The sequence below is a fragment of the Microtus pennsylvanicus genome, chromosome 8 (genome assembly GCF_037038515.1).
Source record: "Microtus pennsylvanicus isolate mMicPen1 chromosome 8, mMicPen1.hap1, whole genome shotgun sequence".
In the NCBI taxonomy this organism is placed as follows: Eukaryota; Metazoa; Chordata; class Mammalia; order Rodentia; family Cricetidae; genus Microtus; species Microtus pennsylvanicus.
In genome coordinates this window covers 104,204,200-104,226,515 of record NC_134586.1, presented here as the reverse complement: position 1 = coordinate 104,226,515, position 22,316 = coordinate 104,204,200, and the positions used below count along the sequence as shown (strand labels likewise).

The window sequence follows — 22,316 nt, the reverse complement described above, 5'->3', positions numbered from 1 at the left end:
TAAACACACCTCATTGACATTTTTTCCTTTACCATAATTTATTTGAAAGCTACCTTGTAAATCTTGTAATGCTAAGAGGTATTGATAGTGATGGGAAACAAAGTCCAGTATACTTTCTGAAACACTAGATGAAGGCGAAAAACAAGTCCACACAACTAGGACTGCACTCCTATAAGCCAACTTTCTGGAACTTCTTATGTAGACTAGGCAGGACTTGAATTCAGAGATCCTTCGAGTGTTGGGATTAAAGGTGTGTGTCATTGTGTCCTGAAACTGGCATCTTTAAAATGGGATTAACTTGTACATATTAATTACTTCCTCTTGCTACATTACTACAGACAGGTGAGATAATTATTTAAAAGATTGGAATTTTATTCAACCTCTTACTTGAATAAACAATACAATACTGTTCAACAATAAGAAAACCAAACGATACTGAATTGTAAATCAGTTTATTTATGTGCATGTGTGCGCTTGTATGGGCGCAGGTGTCCTGGGAGGTCAGATGTGTCGGATATGACTGTGAGCTGCTGGACACAGGTTCTAGGATTAATGTTGACTCCAATGAAGTATCAACACAGGATCCTTTAACAGCTGAGCCATTGTAGTGCACAACATTCCTTAATACTAGTAATAGTTACAGCGCTTAAGTATACTTATAATGAGTTATGGCATGTAAAAAGCACTAAAAAATCTTATTTGGGATTGGTGCAGGGCTCAGGGGGTAAATCTCTTGACCCTTAGCCTGCCAATATACAAACTCTTGAAGGCTGTCTTCTACTCTTGTACATCGGCAATAAACACAAACATCGCCTCTCTCTCTCTCTCTCTCTCTCTCTCTCTCTCTCTCTCTCTCTCTCTCTCTCTCTCTCTCATACACACACACACACACACACACCAAAATGCAAAAAAAAAAAAACTTATTTGGAGAAAATAGACATCACAAAATACAACCATAGTATCTACGTTTGAGAAAACTGGAGTGCCCATTCAAATACGTGGAAATTGCCAAGGAATTAACAATGAGAAGTTTTTTTTTTATTTTTTTTTAATTTATTTATTTATTAAGGATTTCTGCCTCCTCCCCGCCACCGCCTCCCATTTCCCTCCCCCTACCTCATCTACTCGAAGAGCAATCAGGCTTCCCTGACCTGTGGGAAGTTCAAGGACCGCCCACCTCTATCCAGGTCTAGTAAGGTGAGCATCCAAACTGCCTAGGCTCCCCCAAAGGCAGTAAGTGCAGTAGAATCAAAAACCCACTGCCATTGTTCTTGAGTTCTCAGTATTCCTCATTGTCCGCTATGTTCAGCTAGTCCGGATTTGTCCCATGATTTTTCAGACCCAGGCCAGCTGGCCTTGGTGAATTCCCGATAGAACATTCCCATTGTCTCAGTGTGTGGGTGCACCCCTCGCGGTCCTGAGTTCCTTGCTCGTGCTCCCTCTCCTTCTGCTCCTGATTTGGACCTTGAGATTTCTGTCCGGTGCTCCAATGTGGGTCTCTGTCTTTGTCTCCTTTCATCACCTGATGAAGGTTAATATTCAGGAGGATGCCTATGTGTTTGTCTTTGGATTCACCTTCTTATTTAGCTTCTCTAGGAACATGAATTATAAGCTCAATGTCCTTTATTTACGGCTAGAAACCAAATATGAGTGAGTACATCCCATGTTGCTCTTTTTGGGTCTGGCTTACCTCACTCAGGATAGTGTTTTCTATTTCCATCCATTTGTATGCAAAATTCAAGAAGTCCTTGTTTTTTACTGCTGAGTAGAACTCTAATATGTATATATTCCATACTTTCTTCATCCATTCTGCCGTTGAAGGGCATCTAGGTTGTTTCCAGGTTCTGGCTATTACAAACAATGCTGCTATGAACATAGTTGAGCATATACTTTTGCTGTATGATAGGGCCTCTCTTGGGTATATTCCCAAGAGTGGTATTGCTGGATCCAGGGGTAGGTTGATCCCAAATTTCCTGAGAAACCGCCACACTGATTTCCAGAGTGGTTGCACAAGTTTGCATTCACACCAGCAATGGGTGAGTGTACCCCTTTCTCCACAACCTCTCCAGCAAAGGCTATCATTGGTGTTTTTTATTTTAGCCATTCTGACAGGTGTAAGATGGTATCTTAAAGTTGCCTTGATTTGCATTTCCCTGATCGCTAAGGAAGTTGAGCATGACCTTAAGTGTCTTTTGGCCATTTGAACTTCTGTTGAGAATTCTCTGTTCAGATCAGTGCCACATTTTATAATTGGGTTGATTAGATTTTTACGGTCTAGTTTCTTGAGTTATTTATATATTTTGGAGATCAGACCTTTGTCTCTTGCAGGTTTGGTGAAGATATTCTCCCAGTCAGTAGATTGCCTTTTTGTCTTAGTGACAGTGTACTTTGCTTTACAGAAGCTTCTCAGTCTCAGGAGGTCCCATTTATTCAATGTTGCCCTAGTGTCTGTGCTGCTGGGGTTATACATAGGAAGTGGTCTCCTGTGCCCATCTGTTGTAGGGTACTTCCCACTTTCTCTTCTGTCAGGTTCAGTGTGTTCGGACTGATATTGAGGTCTTTAATCCATTTGGACTTGAGTTTTGTGCATGGTGATAGATATGGGTCTATTTTCATTCTTCTACAGGTTTACATCCAGTTTTGCCAGCACCATTTGTTGAAGATCCTCTCTTTTTTCCATTGTATACTTTTAGCTCCTTTATCGAAAATCAGGTGTTCGTAGGTTTGTGGGCTAAAAAGCGGGTCTTCTATACGATTCCATTGGTTGACTTCTCTGTTTTTATGCCAGTACCACGCTGTTTTCATTACTGTAGCTCTGTAATAGAGTTTGAAGTCAGGGATGGTAATGCCTCCAGAAGATCCTTTATTGTATAAGATTGTTTTGGCTATGCTGGGTTTTTTTGTTTTTCCATATAAAGTTGATTATTGTCCTCTCAAGATCTGTGAAGAATTTTGATGGGAGTTTGATGGGGATTGCATTGAATCTATAAATAGCCTTTGGTAGAATTGCCATTTTTACTATGTTGATCCTCCCAATCCAAGAGCAAGGGAGATCCTTCCATTTTCTGGTATCCTCTTCAATTTCTTTCTTCAATGCCTTAAAGTTCTTGTCAAATAGCTCTTTCACGTCCTTGGTTAGAGTTACCCCAAGATATTTTATGCTGTTTGTGGCTATCGTGAAAGGTGATGATTCTCTGCTTTCCCTCTCTGCTTCCATATCATTTGTGTATAAGAGGGCGACTGATTTTTTTGGATCCTGCCACATTACTAGAGCTGTTTATCAGCTGTAGGAGTTCTTTGGTGGAGTTTTTGGGGTCGCTTATGTACACTATCATATCATCTGCGAATAACGAAAGTTTAACTTCTTCCTTTCCGATTCGAATCCCCTTGATCCCCTTATGCTGTCTTATTGCTATTGCTAAAACTTCAAGCACTATATTGAAAAGGTATGGAGAGAGTGGACAGCCTTGTCGTGTTCCCGATTTTAGTGGGATGGCTTTGAATTTTTCTCCGTTTAATTTAATGTTGGCTGTCGGCTTGCTGTAAATAGCTTTTATTATATTTAGGTATGACCCTTGTATCGCTAATCTCTCCAAGACCTTTATCATAAAGGGGTGTTGAATTTTTTCGAATCTACTATGTAATGACACCCAAAAAAATACTAACACTGATACATTTTCAATTTCATATCGAATACAACTATTCAAAAACTACCCAGCGGCTAGTGAGATGGTTCAGCAGCAAGCCCATAAGCCTGAAGACCTAAATCCATCTTCAGGACTCGCATGGTAAAGAGAGTTGTCCCCTGACATCCAAATGTGCACCCGAAACACTTATGCCCAAACACATACATGCCAACACATAACTGCAATTTTAAGAAGCATTTACTAGTATAGTCTACCAGAAACACATTTCAATCCAACAAATCCAATATAACTCTACTGTAAAGGGTAAAGCATTACCTCATGATTTAAAAAACAACAACCATAAAAATACTCTTTAAACTGATGGAAATGCAATTGACTTGCCCAAGTCCATCTCCACAATTCAGTTTATGTTCTTGCTCCTTAGGGTGGTGTCTTCATGGCCTTCAAATGTGAGCTCAGTTTTACTCAGCTCTTTGAGCAGCAGGGCCAACAGGCATGTGCAATCATACTAAAATTATTCACTAACTTATACTTTCAATGAAAAAGAAAGTAAAGTCAAAAAAGTCTTGAGTAAGAATAGGCAAATGTTGTAAACACGCATAACTTTTACTTAATTTCTTTCAGGTTTTATTTAGGGATATTTATTTACATAAACTAATTTGCTCAAGATATCCACATTTCTTTTATAAGATTCAATTACATAAGAAAATCACAACATTCTTTCTTTTTCTAAGACTCCTGTAGCTCAAGATGACCTTGAAATAGTTTTGTGAAAGAGTCTCACTTTCTCTTTTTTTTTTTTTTGAGTTGGGGTCTGAGTATCCCTGGCTGATCTGGACTGCAGAGAGATCTGCTTGCCTCTGCCTCCCACCTAATGGGATTAAAGATGTGTGCCACCACACATGGGTCTCTCCTATGACAATTTAATTTGTTTGGAACTGGTTTTCTAAAGTTTCATGCATTGTATCCATGCCCTCTGTATTCAGTGTTGCGGTTTTCTATAATCTATCCCCTGTACCAAGTGTTGGAATAAAAGGCATACATTATGATGTCTGGTGCAAGAGTAGGTGCTCATCCTATGTTCACTTGCACAGATGGGGAAAATTATACTTATGCTGATTTTATATTATCGCCAGTATATTTTCATGTTTTTATTTAAAGATATATGTGTATATTTTTCCTGTATGTATGTGTGTGCAACATTCAGAAGGCATTGGACCAACTGCAGCTGAAGTTACATAACTGTGATCCACCATGTGGTTGTTGTAAATTATACTCAGGTCATCTAAAAGCACAGCAAGTACCCAACCACTGAGCTATCTCTCAAGCCCAATCTTGCTGTGGGACAATGGTCTGTACCCTGTCACTTGTGTTTTAAATAAATGCTGAATGGCCAGTAGCCAGGCAGGAAGTATAGGCAGGGCAACCAGACAGGAAGTATAGGCGGGGTGAGAACAGGAGAATTTGGGGAAGAGGAAAGGTTCAGTCTGCAGTCCTCACCCAGACACAGAGGAAACCAGACGCAGAGCAAGCAAGATGTGTGACTGCCTCGCTGAAAAAGGTACCAAGCCAAGTGGCTAACACAGACAAGAATTATTGGCTAATATAAGTTATAAGAGTTAATAAGAAGCCTGAGCTAATAGGCCAATCAGTTTGTAATTAATGTAGACCTCTGTGTGATTCTCTTGGACCTAACGGCTGCAGGCCCGGGCGAGACAGAACCCTCCATCAACACATTCTCTCCATTTGTTTTTGGAGAAAGTATACACAGAAAAGTACAAAATGTAAAACTTACATAAGAAACCTCACTCACAAGCAAAGCAAGACAGAGGCTGGTGGGGTAGCTTAGAAGGGAAAGGAACTTGTTGCCAAGCTTGAGGACCTGAGCTCCATCCCTGGGATTCACACAATGGAAAGAGAACTGATTCCAGCAAGCTGTCTGCTGAGCTCCAGATTTACACCAGAGCATTGGTGAATCCTTGTCCAACACTTCATGCAAATAGATAAATAAGCAAACAAATAAATAAAATTTACACCAGAGCATTGCTGTATTCTTGTCCAACACTTCATGCAAATAAATAAATAAGTAAACAAATAAATAAAATTTACACCAGAGCATTGCTGTCTTCTTATCCAACACTTCATGCAAATAAACAAACAAATAAGTAAATGATAAATATTTTAAAAAGCAGGTTGATTACTGTTACACATTGTTTACACAAGTATAAGCTCTACCCACTGGGTTTCTTTTCACTGTGAGATCTTTCATGTCTTTGAAGGTATGAGAAATACACAAACTCTTTCCCACATGGATTACACTTGTAGAATTTCTCTCTAGTAGTGTGAGTTCTTTCATGTATTTGGAGGGATGTGGAAAAAGGGAATGCTTGCCCACACTCCACACATACATATGGCTTCTCTTTAGTGTGTGTTTTCTCATGCCTGTAATTAGCACTGGAATGAGTGAAGGTTTTTCCACAATATTTACATGTATAGGGTTTCTCTCCAGTGTGAATTCTTTCATGTTTTCGAAGGTATGAGGAAAACATAAACGCTTTCCCACACTCTTGGCAAACATAGGTTTTCTCTGCAGTGTGAATTCTTTCATGGTTGTAACAGTTGCCCGCACTGATGAAGGATTTTCCACATTGTTTACATGCATAGAGTTTCTCTCTGTTGTGAATTCTTTCATGTTTGTGAAGGTTTGAGGATCGTCTGAATGCTTTGCCACATTGATTACATGCATAGCGTTTCTCACGAGTGTGGCGTCTTTCATGCTGGAGAAGATGGTAAGCATGAATACATGCTTTCCCACAGTGTTTACATATATAATGTTGCTCTTTTTTGTGAGTTTTTTCATGATTTTGACGGGCCAGGGAATACATGAACGTTTCACCACAATGTCTACAAGAGTAAGTTTTCTCTCTTGAGTGAATTCTCTGATGTCTTGTCAAGTGACTGGAATGAATGAAGGTTTCACCACATTTCTTACACGCCAATGGTTTTTCTCCAGTATGGATCCTTTCCAATATTTGAACACAACTTTTTTCCTTCAAGGTCTTCTCAAATTGCTTACATTCACGTTGCTCATCTCCAGTGCAAGTTCCCCCATAATCTTGATGAGAACTGGGATTACTAAAAGATTCATTAGATTGCTTACTTTCACATACGTTCTCTCTAGCAGGAGCACTCTCAAGTGTTTGAAAGGACTCAGAATAAAGAAAATCTTCCTGACTCGACTCCTGTTTAATAGCCTTCTCCACATGTTCCTGACACACATATGGTTTCTCTTCAGTTTGACTTTGAATGGTCATATGGGAGGATGAGTGATCATTGATGTCTTTTGCATAGATGCTGCTTTCATGAACTATGAATGCAGGATGACCGTGTGCGTTAACAACATTCTTGTGTATCTGTTGGTGGGTCTTTGCACATTTGCTACTGTGTTCATAGTCACAGAATCGCTCAATGACCTGAATTCTGAAAAAACAAAAATGGGGGAAAAATTATTCCTCTTTTATCACTAATAGTAGATGATGGATTTTGTGGTCTCCGCCTGTGTAGTATTCAGAAGGCACTGGCAGGAAGTGAACAAACTGAGGGCAAACTAGACCACAGTGAAAGACCCTGTCCTCAGAAGGAAAAGAAATGTACTGAGTTTGTTTCCATTAGAACTACTAAACAAGAAGTACTGAACATTCAGCAAGGGCTGAGGACAGTATACAACCATAAAAGGTTCTGGAGTAATAGTTTGATAAACACTGTCTATGACATAGTTAACAAAGCTTATTCCTTATGCACTATGAGTCAGACATTCTCAAATTTTAAATAGCTGAATATCCTTCAGGCAATTCATTGAAGATGGGTCTCAATCGAAATGCCAAACTCACCTTTTCTTCCCACATAAACCTTATAAGGTCCAAAGGTAACTTGCTAAAAATACATGAAATAAATTTGTAGACAACAGGCAGTTTTATATAAGGACCCACCGGTAAATGTTTCAGCTAAAGGGTGCACTGCATTTTGTTACTGCTCTCTCAAAACAGTGCAGAAAGAGGTGCAGTTCAAAAATTCCATGCAAGTACTACATTAGATTTAGGATTATCCACTTTTGAGTTCTCAAGCTCAGTGAAGTTTTACAGAAAATTTGAGATTAGGTCAATTTACATTTTTTGCTTCTTTTTCAAGATGGGGTTTCTTTGTGTAACAGTCCTAGCTGTCCTGGCATTAGCTCTTGTAGACCAGGCTGGCCTTGAACTCACAGAGATCCACCTGCCTCTGCCTCCCAAGTGCTAGGATTAAAGGCGTGCGCAGCCACTGCCCGGCTTGCATTTTGATCTACTGGGATGGTTTCCTTATTTCTCAGATTGGCTCTCCCTCTCAAATATCTGATGCAGATTCCCTTTGCTGTAGGTGTGAATTACCTCAGGTTTCTCTGGAGTTCTTGGCAGTCCACATCAATATTTTCTTCCTCTGTTTTCCGCAGAAATTAAAAGCAAGAAATCATTAGGTTACTCAACCTTATACACAAGCTATTACTTTCCAGCCTCTTCTCTAGTATAACATGACCAGGCAGGCTACATTTACCACCACATCCCTTTCAATATTTCAAGCCATATAATTACACAGATGACTAAGAAAGAGTTTTTCTCCAAATGATCACGAAAAGAAATGACACTGATTTGTTGTTACCTATGGAGATCAGGTTCATACATGTTTCCTTCATCACATCTCTGTAGAGCTCCCTTTGACAAGAATCCAACAGAACCCACTCTCCTAGGGTGAACTTCACAGCCACATCGTCAAAGCTCACTGGCTCCTAAAATAATTCACAGCATTATTAAAATGCAGTTATTAGAAGAAAGATTAAAAACACAGGAGATACATTAGTCACCTGATAAGTTCCCTCCATGCGTTCTTAATACATTCACTTTATATCAGGGCTAGCACAAACTTATTAATTATCCTTTCATCTTCTCACACAATTCTAAGAGTTGTATATGCCTATCTAATGAAGGAAATATGGATTGCTCTGCTCTGGTTTCAACTATTCTTTGTACCTTAGACTACAAGTTCCTCCAACTGAGAACCCACAGTGAACAGCAGCTCTGCTGAGTATGCATAGTTATAAGTGTCTGTTAGCAAACTTCATCTACCTCTAGAGACTGGGGATTTCACATAAATGGGTGTAAACAGCTTAACTATAGAGAGGTGCTTAAGATATGGCTCAGAGGTTAAGAGCCCTGCCTGCTCTTCCAGAGGTCCTGAGTTCAATTCACAGCAACCACATGGTAGCTCAAAACCATTTGTAATGAGATCTGGTGCCCTCTTCTGGCATGTAGGCATACATGCAGGCAGAAAACTGTATTCATAATAATTTTTTTTTAAAAAAAAGAGGTGCTCACTGCTATGCAGTAGTTTATGACAACATAAAATAGTATTTCACAAACTATCATCGCTGTCATTCTCAGCATACTTCTTAAATAGTGAAACATGGTTTTATAATATCAAAACCTGAAAGAAAGTTTACATGAAAAATCTCTTATCATTGATCTCAAAGATAATAGGAAACACGGCTGACAAATTTTGCTACTTAGATCACTGAGCACATCTTTTTATGATGTGCTCATTATGAGTAACATCGTTAGGAAGACTGCTTTTATAAAAGTTTCTTATAAAAGAGTATTAGTTCAAAACAAGTAGTTTCTCATCAATCAACCTTGACTTAATACTAACTACAGCAAAGGGTAATTCTCTATGCTCCAATATGAACACTACATACTATAATACTACATACTATAATAATGTCAGTGGCTAGTGACATCACAGGAACAATGGCACTGTTCTGAGAAAGCGATCAATGTCACAAAACATATGCTATCACAGCTGCATCAAATTCTGTAAATCTCAGAAAACTTTTAGATTGTTAAAAAGAATTGTTTATTGAATTCTGTATGCAATAATAAATGTTTGGTACCATAAATACATTAGGAATAAGAAAATGATAGTTTGATCCAGACATGAAGTCACATATGAATATTACCAGACTCACAAAGAGGAGATAGAGGGACCTTGAATTCAAAGCCTGACTGGGCTGAATAGCAAGAACAAGAAATTGAAAAAGAGTATGATAGACTTTGGAAATACATTACTCAGGGAACTCAGCCATAAAGACAAGATGGAACAGGACAGAGGAAAGAACAGCAGACTTCAGCGACATGAGATACAAACAGAAAACTCATTGACAGGAGAGGAGATCTTGATCAGCAACGAACCTGTTGGGGAACTTAGTTTGATTTTTCTATCACTATATACACTTTTAAAAATCCTTAGAGTAAGTATCTTCACATCATCTTTGATGACAAACCTTGTAAGTTTGGTTGCGCATAACAGATATCTTGAAAGGCATAGTTTCAATTTCTTCATTTTCATTTCCTTTATTTTTCTGGACACCAACCTTGTTTAACAGGATTTGAAATACATATTCCCCATGGTGTAGCCTACGGGTGACATTATTGACTGCCCTTCTAGTTGATACATTGTGTGTTTCATTTTCAAAATTTCTGTAATTCCTGAAGGGCCAGAGAAGTGGTTTATTGGGTAACAGCATTTGTTACCATGCATGAGAAAATGAGGTTAATCCCCTGAACCCACATAGTGGAAGGATACAACTCATTCCCAGATGTTGTATTTTGAATTTCTCACACGGTGTACATGCATGGGTGTATTCACATGTGCATACAGAGAGAGACACTAAAAATAATAAGTGTAACATTCTATGGTAGTAACCACTTAAGTTTGGGATTGTTCTGAAGTATTGCATAAAATTATTTTAAGGGAGACAAAAAACTGGCTCAGTGTGTAAGGGCATTTGCACCCAAACCTGAATTCAATTAGTGCAAGTAAAACACCTGACTCCTGTAAGTTGTCCTCTGACATCCAGAGATGGGCACACCACACACACCTCATAAATGTATAAAAGAATTTAAATACAGTTGAGTGTTCTATTAAAACACTCTGTATCCTCCTGCAAGCTCAGTGGACCGCTGAAACACAGCCTGCTACAATACAAGAGGACCAAGAGGTGAGTGACCAACCACTCAGCTGGACACCCCACTCTCTAAGCCCTCCACACAGGGGCAAAACCCGGGGCCCCTCCCCCCCTGCCTCAGCTTCTCTAACCAGCCAGCAGGAGAGTTTCCTGCAGGTAGGCTACCCCAGTACTCCCATCCCATCCACCAGACCCTGAAAGCTACAAGTTCCACCCCACCCAAACTCGCATATACTTCAGCAACCTCAGTGGAACTCTGAAACACAGCCTGCCACTACACAGAGAAGACCAAGAGGTGAGTGATCAGCCACCCAGGAAGACACCCCATGCTCTAGGCCCTCCCTCCGTAGTGGAGCAAAAAAAAAAAAATCCCTGGCCCCTCCCCCACCTGCTATATCCAGACAGCAGGTGAGTTTCCTGCAAGTAGGCTCTCTGAAAGCTAAAAGTCCAGCTCCACCCCCAAACTCTCCAACCCCTCCGGCCCCCCTCCCCCCGCAGCCTCAGAGAAACCTGCAAAACAAGCTGCAACTATGTAAAGAGGACCAAGAGAGCAAACCAGGAGAGCAGGCCAAGAGAGATCTCAGTGGCTCCCTGAGACACAGACACCGACAGTACAGAGCAGACCAAAAACAGTTTCCAAAGATGCAGACAGCCACTGCAAGTCTTGAACCTAGATGCAAAGACACTGCCAGCATCAATTGAAGGAAGAGATGGGTAGGCACCAATGGGAGAATTCATCCAACAACCTAAAAAGCAACACCAGAACCCAGTGATCATATAACAGGAAGACTTCATTATCCTGACCTAAAAGAAGCAGGAGGGGGACTTGATCGGGGGAGGGGGAGGGAAACGGGAGGCAGTGGCGGGGAGGAGGCAGAAATCTTTAATAAATAAATAAATTAAAAAAATGAAAGAAAAGGCAAAAAATTGGAAGAAATTAATGAATCCCTCAAAGAAACCCAAGAAAAAACAATCAAACAGGTGAAGCAAACAGTTCAAGACTTGAAGACTGAAATAGAGGCAATAAAGAAAACACAAACCAAGGGAATTCTAGATATGGGAAATCTGGGTAAACAAAGGAACTACAGGTGCAACCACAGCCAACAGAATATAAGAGATGAAAGAGAAAATCTTAGATGTTGAAGATACTATAAAGGAAATTGATTCACTGGTCAAAGAAAACAAAATCCAACAAATTCTTAACACGAATCATCCAGGAAATCCGGGACACCATGAAAAGACCAAACCTAATAATAATAGGGATAGAAGAAAAAGAACTCCAGCTCTAAGGCACAGAAAATATATTCAACAGATCATAGAAGAAAACTTTCCCAACCTAAAGAATGATATCCCTATAAAGGTACAAGAAGCTTACAGAACACCAAATAGACTGGATCAAAAAAATGTTCCCTCGCCATATAATAATCAAAACACAAAACATACAGAATAAAGACTGATAAGAGCTTCAATGGAAAGAGATCAAGTAACATATAAAGGTAGACCTATCAGAACTACACCCGACTTCTCAGTGGAAACCATGAAAGCCAGAAGGTCCTGAACAGATGTGCTGCAGACACTAAGAGACCATGGATGCAAGCCCATACTACTATACCCAGCAAAGCTTTTAATCACAATTGATGGAGAAAAGAAGACATTCCATGACAAAACCAGATTGAAACAATACATATCCACAAACCCAGACCTATAGAAAGTACTAGAAAGAAAACCCCAACCCAAGGAAGCTAAATGCTCCCATAAAAACGCAGGCAACAGATAATCTCCCACCAGTAAATCCCAAAGAAGGGAAACACACACACACACTACCACCAAAAAATAACAGGAATTAACAACCACTGGTCATTAATCTCTCTTAAGATCAATGAACTCAATTCACCTATAAAAAGTTACTGGCTAAGAGAATGGATACAAAAACAGGATCCATATTTCTGCTGTTTACAAGAAACACACCTTAACCTCAAAGATAGATATTAACTCAGAATAAAAAATTGGGAAAAGATTTTCTAATCAAATGAACCCAAGAGGCAGGTGTAGCTATCCTAATATCTAACAAAATAGTCTTCAAATTAAAATAAATCAGAAAAGATGGAGAAGGATACTCATTTCAGGAACAATCCATGAGGATGAAGTCTCAATCGTGAACATTTATGCCCCTAATACAAGAGCACCCACATATGTAAAAGAAACATTACTAAAGCCTAAATTGCACATCATACTCCACACACTAATAGTGGGAGATTTAAACACTCCACTCTCGCCAATGGAGGGGTCAACAAAACAGAATCTTAACAGAGGAATGAGAACTAACAGAAGTCATGACTCAAACAGAATTAACAGCATCTACAGAACATTCCACCCAAACTCAAAAGAATATACCTTCTTCTTAGCACCTCATGGAACCTTCTCTAAAATTGACCATATACTCAGTAACAAAGCAAGCCTCCACAGATACCAAAAAAAAAAAAAAAAAAAAATGGAGTAATCCCCTGTATCTTATTAGATGACCATGGTTTAAAGTTAGAACTTAACAACACTATTCTCAGAAAGTCTACAAACTCATGGAAATTGAACAGTGAATTGAACCACTCCTGGGTCAAAAAGAAATAAAGAAAGGAAGTAAAGACTTCCTAGAATTCAACAAAAATGAAGGCACAACGTATCCAAACTTATAGGATACTATGAAAGCCGTGCTAAGAGGAAAGTTCATAGCACTAAGTGCCTACATAAAGAACGTGGAGAAAGCTCACACTACTGACTTAACAGCATACCTGAAAGCTCTGGAACAAAAAAAGCAGACTCACCCAGGAGGAGTAGAAAACAAAAAAATAATCAAGCTGAGGGCTAAAATCAACAAAATACAAACAAAACAATCCTGTACAATAAAGGAACTTCTGGAGACATCAGCATCCCTGACATCAAACTCTATTACAGAGCTATGGTAACGAAAACAGCTTGGTATTGGTATAAAAATGGAGAGGTTTACCAATGGAATGGAATTGAAGACCCGGATATTAAACCACACACTTTTGAACACCTTTTTGACAAAGAAGCTAAAATTATACAATAGAAAAAAGAAAGCATCTTCAACAAATGGTGCTGGCATAACTGAATGTCAATACATAGAAGAATGAAAATAGATTCATATCTATCCCCATGTAAAAACTCAGGTCCAAATAAATTAAAGAGCTCAATATAAATCTGACCACACTGAACCTGATAAAAGATAAGTGGGAAGTAAGTTTTAATGCATGGGCACAAGAGACCACCTCCTAAATATGACACCAGTAGTACAGACACTGAGATTAACAATAAAGAAAAAGGACCTCCTGAAACTGAGAAGTTTCTGTAAAGCAAAGAACACAGTCAATAAGACAAACTGGTAGCCTACTGGATGGGAGAAGATCTTCACCAATCCCACATCAGACAGAGGATTGAACTCCAAAATTTTTAAAGAACTCAAGAAATTGGACATCAAAGTTCTAAATAACCCAATTAAAAATGAGGTACAGAACTAAACAAAGAATTCTCAACAGAAGAATTTCAATTGACCAAAAGATACTTAAGGAAATGTTCAGCATCCTTAGTCATCAGGGAAATACAAATCCAAACAACTCTGAGATACCAGAAAGGCTAAAATCAAAACCACCAATGATATCTTATGCTGCAGAGGATATGGAGTAAGGGGAACACTCATCCATTGCTGGTGGGAACAAATTTTTACAACCATTTTGGAAATCAGTACAGTGGTTTCTCAGAAAATTGGGAATCAACCTACCTCAGGATCCAGCAATATTATTCTTGGACATATACCCGAAAGATGCTCAATCATACTACAAAGACATTTGTTTAACTATGTTCATAGCAGCATTATTTGTAATAGCCAGAACCTGGAAACAACCTAGATGCCCCTCAACTAAAGAATGGATAAAGAAAATGTGACACATTTATACATTAGAATACTACTCAGTCGTCAAAAACAATGACAATTTTTGAAAATTGCATGTAAATGGATGTAACTAGAAATCACCTTCCTGAGTGAGGTAATCCAGACCCAAAAAGATAATTATGGTATGTACTCACTCATAAGTGGATACTGAATATAAAGAAAAGGATATTGAGCCTATAGCTCATGATCCTAGAGAAGCTAAGTAACAAGGTGAACCCTAAGAAAAACATACATAGATCCACCTGAAAAGGGGAAATGACAAGTTAACCTAACAAAATTGGGAGCATGGGGATGGGGGGAAAAGAGAGGGTGGAAGGGGAAAAGGATAGGAGAAGTGCGGAGGAGAGCTTGAGGGACTGGGATAGTTGAGATAGAGGAAGGACAGAGATGAGAGCAAGGAAAGAGATATCTTAATTGAGGGAGCCATTATGGGATTACCAATAAACATGACTGTAGAGAAATTCCCAGGAATCTACAAAGATGACCCCAGCTAAGATCCTAAGCAATAGATGAGAGGGTGCCTGAATTGGCCTTGCCCTGAATGATGGATATCTTAAATATCACCATAGAACCTTCACCCAGCAACTGATGGAAACCGAGGCAGAGACTGGCAGCAGAGCACTGGGCTGAGCTCCCAAAGTCCAGATGAAGAGTGGAAGGAATGAGAATATGAAGAGGTCAAGACCATGATGGGGACACCCACTGAAACAGTTTACCTGAGCTAATGGGAGCTCATCCACTCCAGCCGGACTAGGAAGGAACCAGCATAGAACCAAACTAGTCCCTATGAATGTGGGTGACAGTTGTATGCCTGGGGCAGACTGTGGGGCCACTGGCAGTGGCACCAGGAATTATACGTACTGCTTGTACTGGCTTTTTGGGAACCTATTCTCTTTGGATGGATATCTTGCTCAGCCTAGATATAGTAGGGAAGGCCTTGGACCTTCCCCAAAGCAATGTGCCTTACCTCTCTGAGGAGTGGATGGGAGGGTGTGTGGTGTGTGGAGGGAATGGGAGAAGGGAAGGGAGTGGGAACTTGGATTGGCATGCATAATAAAAAAAGGCATCTTGTTTTCTTTTTTTGAAAAATAAGAAAAAATAATTTGTCTGAAAAATCGATACATATATTAAAGATACTACTTAAGGCAGCATGAACAAAAGCTGTAAAGAAGCCCACAAAAATACAGAATGATGAAAAAACTGCCAAAATGGAAATATAATTCTTACCAAAGAATATGTTTCTCCTACAAAAGTTTGTATTTGGGTGGGTGAGATGGTTCAAAATTAAGAGCATTTATTGCTCCCCCCAGAGAACCAAGGTTTGATTCCCAGCAGCTATATAGGGGCTCACAATCACCTATAACTCCAATTCCAGGAAATATGAAGCCCTCTTCTGACTTCTTCAAGCAATGCTTTAGTGCGGTGTACAAACATACATGCGTGCAAAACACCCATACACATAAAAGTCTTTAAAAAAAGAAGGAAGAAAGGAAGGAAGGAAGGAAAGAAGGAAGGAAGGAAGGAAGGAAGGAAGGAAGGAAGGAAGGAAGGAAGGAAGGAAGGAAGGAAGAAAAGTACTAAAGCTCCTAACTGCTCTTGACTGAGAAAGAATTCAGATTGGGGAGTTAAGGTTGTATATTAAAAGTACCATATTCAGAAACTTCCTGGAGATAAGCCTAACCAAGCTGGGAAAAGACATCTACAAGGAAAATTATCCAATAATAAAGTAGTTGAATTATTATGCCTATGATGTCAGAGAAACAACACTGTAGATGTAAATAATTCTGCTGAAAGCAGTCTGTCCAGTCAATGTAATCCTAACAAATGTTTCAATGATATGCTTCACAGAACTACAGACAGTCAAACTAAAATATTTGTGGAAGTATAAAAGACCCTGCAGATACAGAGACCAAGAGAATACAGCACTGTGTTTCCAGTCAGTTCTATGGGGTGGGGTCTTTTTACTTCGAATAGAAATAATAAACAGGCATGAAGAAGGTCTTTAACCACTTGTCTTTGGCCTCCTTCTATCCCTCGTGGGTCGGTATCGAGGAATCAACTTCCTGTGCATTTTTTCAAGTTCTACTATGTGCTCTGGAAGCTGGAATTCCTCAACTCAGGGACCTAAACACTTGCTTCCTCTCTGAATCTCTTCCACTAACGGCATCTTTAAGTTATTTTTTTCTCCTGTGGTTTGTGAAAGCCTTCTAGCCTCTTCAGTTTCAGCCTCTACCCTTGTGGCCATCAGCCTGTGTCGTTCTTCCTGCCTTGTTTGCCGTCTGTTCAGCTGCTGCTACAAATGATCAGAATGACTCAGCAGAGACTGAATTCTAAGATACTGAAATAGGTAAAATGCAAACAAACAAACAAAAAGATTTCAAAGCTACAAGTAGAAGTGATCAATGACTTCAAAGAGTATACCAACAAGGATACCCAAATTACCCAGAATACCTTGAAACAGCAGAGACTAAAATGGACAAAAAACCCCACCAACATGAATAAACGTGTCAATGATATCAAAAAGAAAGTCAAAGGATACTCAGATTGTGAGGGGAAAACATAGAGCGGGATGAGTAGAATACTAGAAATTTTTAAAAAATGAATCAAAAACCGGGGAAAGGATCATTAAAAGATAGAACTAAGCCAAAGAAAGCATATCTAGATGAAGATTAAAAATTAATAATGCTGGAAATCCACTGGACAAAATAAGATAAATAGTAAAGACATAATGAAGCTGAATATCAAATCTAGACAAATGGAGAGACAAACACAAAGACACTTAAAACACAGCAGTTGGGTAAAGCACCATTTAGGGTGTGACTGAGAACCCCTGATCAGAAGCTCTGTCTACAAGGACTGATTGATCAGAACCAAAATGATGTGGAGACCAGAACCTGTACTATCTCTTGGGATAGCTTTAGCGACCATAAATAGCCATTCCTTGTCCATCTCTACGTCAGAACTAACATCCTGTGACTAACAGATAAAATTCTTTTGGAATTTATTAACTTAGTTTCTACCAGTCCCCAAACTAAGCATATCAACAGGTGGCATTTGAGGCCTATATGAGAGATTCCCTATTTTACTATAACCACCTTTCAAATGTATCTATGTATGTATTTTTAAAAAGCTTTGATTTATGACATTTATTCTGGTATTATAAAACATCATGAAATTCCTTCCTCAGAAGAGGAGGCAGAAGAAATGTAAAAGCCAGTGGTCAGGGAAATGCTGTCTTCTGGAAATGCCAGAGCACCTGTACCCATGAGCTCACAGCACCTGTCGTTACCTGTCCAAGATTGGGCATAGATGGGGAGATACTGTACCGGTTCCCCATTTACTGAGCAGTTAATGGCAATGGACAGTTTTCTGGAGAATTATGTTTAGAGGAAATAGTCCACTGACAGGACGGATTCCCTTTCCAAACACCCATGCACGGACTGCTGGATTATTAAATAATAGTAGCAACAACAGCAATAATAAATTTGGAAGAAAGGCATGTTGGGAGTATATAAGAGTTGCTGGAAGGAGGGACGGGGTGGATATGATCATATTTCATTGTATATATGCATAAAAATTTTAATACGGAAAAAATTTTAAAAGAACCCAGAGGGATCACGGGGGTAATCTAAAGCAGGTCTAACGGGAGTGCAAGGACGAGAAAACAGCGCTCACTGTCCAAGCTCAGACAGCCTGGAGTGTGAGCAGCGCTGACCCCCCAGAGCTGCTATGTCTGCAGCGGGCGCAACCTGACAGGGCCGGGACTAGAATGAAGCAGCTTCACAGCGACAGGACAGCACCTCAAATTCCCTGCTGCTTGCTCTGCACACACTTCAAGAGCAGGTGGGGAGACGGCGCCGGCGCCGGGGCGTTCAGCTCACACACAGCTGCACAGCGCCAGGGAAACGTGAGGGCGGCAGGCGCCACGTCACACCAGAGCTGCAGCAGAGTCGCAACCCGGGCCCGGGAGCACTCACCATTTCCTGCTTCTGCTGCACCCAGGGGTCGCCCCAAAGGGGCCTACCATCAGCTGGAAGCTTAACCAAAATGGTCTCAATGGCTTCTCGCGACTCAGACTCGGCTACACCGTCTGAATATCCGTTCTTCTCATTGGACAATTAATGCAAAGTCATAACTGCGTTCCCTGATTGGCGGATGATACAGGCGGTGAAGGGGATTGATGGGTTCTTTGGGGAGGTTGGGAGCTTTAAGAGGGTTGTAGTGTGTGTGGCAGGGGTGGAGGAGAGGAGTGGGTGTTGTGGGGGGAGGGAGCATCTTATAACCTGGAAAACACTCCTTTCCTGCAGGGTTACAGCTACAAGAACAGGTTTCAGCAGTAACCTTTTAACCCTGGGTTTCCCGCCTAGAATAAACCTTTAAGGAAACATGTATTCAGGGGTTTTAGAGCAATTTCCCTAGTGTACTTAGTGGGCCACAATAGGTGCTTCCAATTACAAATAGTGCCACTAGTTTGATGGTGGAGCAACCAAATTTAGTACCTTAGAAACCAAAAGCACGATGGCAGGGTAGAAGAGGTCCCTAGGTCAGGAAGAACCCAGGTTGAGGAAGAACAGCCTGGCATGCAAGCTCAAGGATGATGCCTGCGGACTAAAGATGAGCCTTCTCAAAGATTGATTAGAGTCAGTTACCTCGGGCCCTTCTCAGCCCTCCGAATAGCCTTCTGTGGGCATCTTCTGTAGCTGACCGAACAACTTCACGAGCATTATGGAAATCATTTGGAATGGATAATGGGACAGCAGTTTCCTTCGGAATGTACAGAACTCTAAGTTTTCTAACCAGAAAGACAAGAATATGGCCAGATGGCCTTTGAAGCCAACCCAGAGGTTTCCCCCTTTGCTCTATAACCTGTCTACCTCATGTTTCCAATAATGGATTTTTTAAAGTGTCTTGATTTATGATTTCTTTATTCTGTTACTATTAAACTTCATATTCATGTTGGAATGTAGAAAGTGGGATAATGTAAATTCTGTGTCTCTAGGCTATGGTCACTTTTATTGAGGCTCAGGGTAAACATATCCCTGTGAAGTGGATAATGCTTTTGTCTTGACAGGCAGGCTCCCAAGGCTTTCTCACACCTTATGCTTCTATCGACTCATCTGCAGGCAAGAAAATTAAAGCACACACAATTCCTCAGTGTGAGGTGTGCGAGTCTGTGTGGTTAAATTGCAGCAATAGCGTGCAGAGGATTCAGGAGGTATGAAAGGGAACCCTAAAATTCTTGTTAACGAGAGGTGTCTGTGTCCAAAAGTCAAAACAAAGCCTACCTTCACAAGCACAAATATTCCCAAGCATCAGAATCACATTGACTGCTGAAAGAGATACCAGACTGGCCATTCACTACTGATGGATCAGAGACATTGTCCTCACAGTTTAACTCTGAGAGCTTACTAGGACATCTCTCATTTCCTCCATTATGAAATCTGTCTCTCAACACCTTAGTATTCATAAGAGGAACAATGTAATCCCCATTCATAATAATGTTTAAACCAAAAAAAGCTACCACAGACTTTTACTCAGAAGTGGAAAGCACAACGTGAAAAGAGAAAAGTCAGAACCGAAGTAGTAGAGGGGCTATTAGAGAAAGACACAAGGATGTGAGAGGCTGGGTTGAGAGGGGAGAACAGTCACATATGATCAGTTCGCGATATGCCACAAGGAAAGCCATCAATATGCTTGAAAAATGGGTGAACAATTTGGTTATTTAGATTTTGAGTGATTTTTAATTTTTTTATTTGTGAGACAAGGTCCTACTGTTCACCATACTTAGACTGGAACCTGGTATGTGGACCAGACTGTCTTCAAGCTTGTGGAAAGCCTGTTGTCTGAAATCCTAAGGGACTAGATTATAGGTATGTGGCCGCTTATCTAGCCTGGAGTATACAACCCATCAGAAACAAATTCTCCCAATATTCACACACCCAAGGTGGTATGCGTGAGTGTGCGCACACAAGACAGAAACATAAACACACATGTACACACACACACATACACATGACAACTATTGAAAATGTGCCATTCATACTACACCAAGGAAAAGACAGAATATCAAATCCTGAAAGCACTTTTTCTGAATTACTCCAGAAAATCAACAAAAAGAAGAAATTACAATCACAATGCTAAAGACTTCTTGTGCATGATTAAGGGAACAAACGTTGAAAAGTTTTTGGCACCTAAGTAGTTACTGGCATACTCTTTACAGAAGGTATAAAAATCTTGAGTATCATGCTCTGTAATTTGATGTATGAAAACATCTAATTGGAATGCATTGTTATGGAGGGTTTGTACACGACAATGAAAAAGACCACTAACATTTCAAAATAAACTGGCTGACACATCCCATCAGAATAAATAATTAGTACTGAGTATGCTTGTGCATGGTTATAACAACAGTCTTTAGGGAGATGAGAAAGGAAGATGGGAAGCTTGGGCATTTCAAATTGGAGGATCTCAGCTCTGTGATACACTAATATTACTAAATTAATTAGCTATGTGAAGCTTTTTACCATGATTTATTCTGCAAAAATCTTTCCATCATGTTCAAAATTGTTTAAAGCATTTTTATTGAAAATATTTTTATGCAGTATATTTGTATCATTTTATAACATCATCTTTTGGCTTTTAAGATAAAGTATATCTTAAGCAAATATTACTTTTCTACTTAAGTTGAAATCAATTTTCAATAAATTGCATTAAGGATATTCAACTGTTTCAAATTCTACATGTCTGATATTCAATTTTATTCACTGTGGCATAGACAATGTTTTCCAAAAGCCTAAAAACAACAGTGTTGCTGAACCTCATGTGATTGTATGTTGTCCTTGAGAGCTTCTAATGATAGTCACTCTTTTACTGATCACAAATTCTTAAAGAACAAAGGTTGACACTCTGTATTTTTCCTTGGGTCCATGTCTTTCTATGCAGCCATGTTGGCTTCAAACATGACAGCCTCCTGGCACTGTCTCTGGAATACTATAACATTCAAGATCACTACACTGGCCTTCAACAATTCTCTTGGCTAATCATCACAGTGCTGTAATGCTCTTCTCAATTCTTTTGCAGAATTTACAAATAAGAGAGATTATGAATGTGAACATGGCAGTCAGTGTGCAGAAGCCCAGAAAGAGATTCTAGAACACATGGCCAGTGCAGACAGACATACTTCCTGCAGTAGTAATATGTGAAAACAGGTTGTATATCAGAAACATCATTGGCCATTCACCTATAGTGGTATATTAAATGTGTTTTAATAAATACAGTTTGCCAAAAGATCAGAAGGCAAAGCAACCAGAGTAGTCAGTCATATAGACCAGGGAGTGGTGGCCCACAGGTTTAAGTCCAGGACTTGGGAGAGAAAGGCAGATAGAGTGACTTCAAATAAGTCCAAAGCTACCCTGGGCTATACTAGGTCAATCCAGAAACAGATCCAGGAAGTGGTGGTTCTCATCTTTAATCCCAGTGTTTTGAAGTCACACACTTTTAATCCCAGCACTAGGGAGGTGGAGACAGGAGTAATTTGATTGAGCAAAGAGAAAAATTTAAATGGGAAGAGACAGGAACTCAGTGGAGTCTGATGATTCTTGGAGACAGGATCTTGTTCCTTCGGTCTGAAGATTTGGTAGAGGTAAAACATCTC

General features: G+C 39.8%; 1 protein-coding gene across 1 annotated transcript; it reads right to left on the bottom strand.

Annotated features, from left to right (window-relative positions):
* Positions 1 to 4,431: 4,431 nt before the first annotated feature.
* Positions 4,432 to 18,752, bottom strand: LOC142856576 (uncharacterized). The gene is made up of 4 exons (XM_075984196.1): positions 18,640 to 18,752; positions 8,340 to 8,466; positions 8,072 to 8,120; positions 4,432 to 7,127 (listed from the first exon to the last, which is right to left on the bottom strand). The coding sequence occupies exons 1-4, from the start codon at positions 18,640 to 18,642 to the stop codon at positions 5,879 to 5,881; spliced, it is 1,428 nt and encodes a 475-aa protein (XP_075840311.1). The 5' UTR covers positions 18,643 to 18,752; the 3' UTR covers positions 4,432 to 5,878.
* Between the last annotated feature and the right edge of the window lie 3,564 nt (positions 18,753 to 22,316).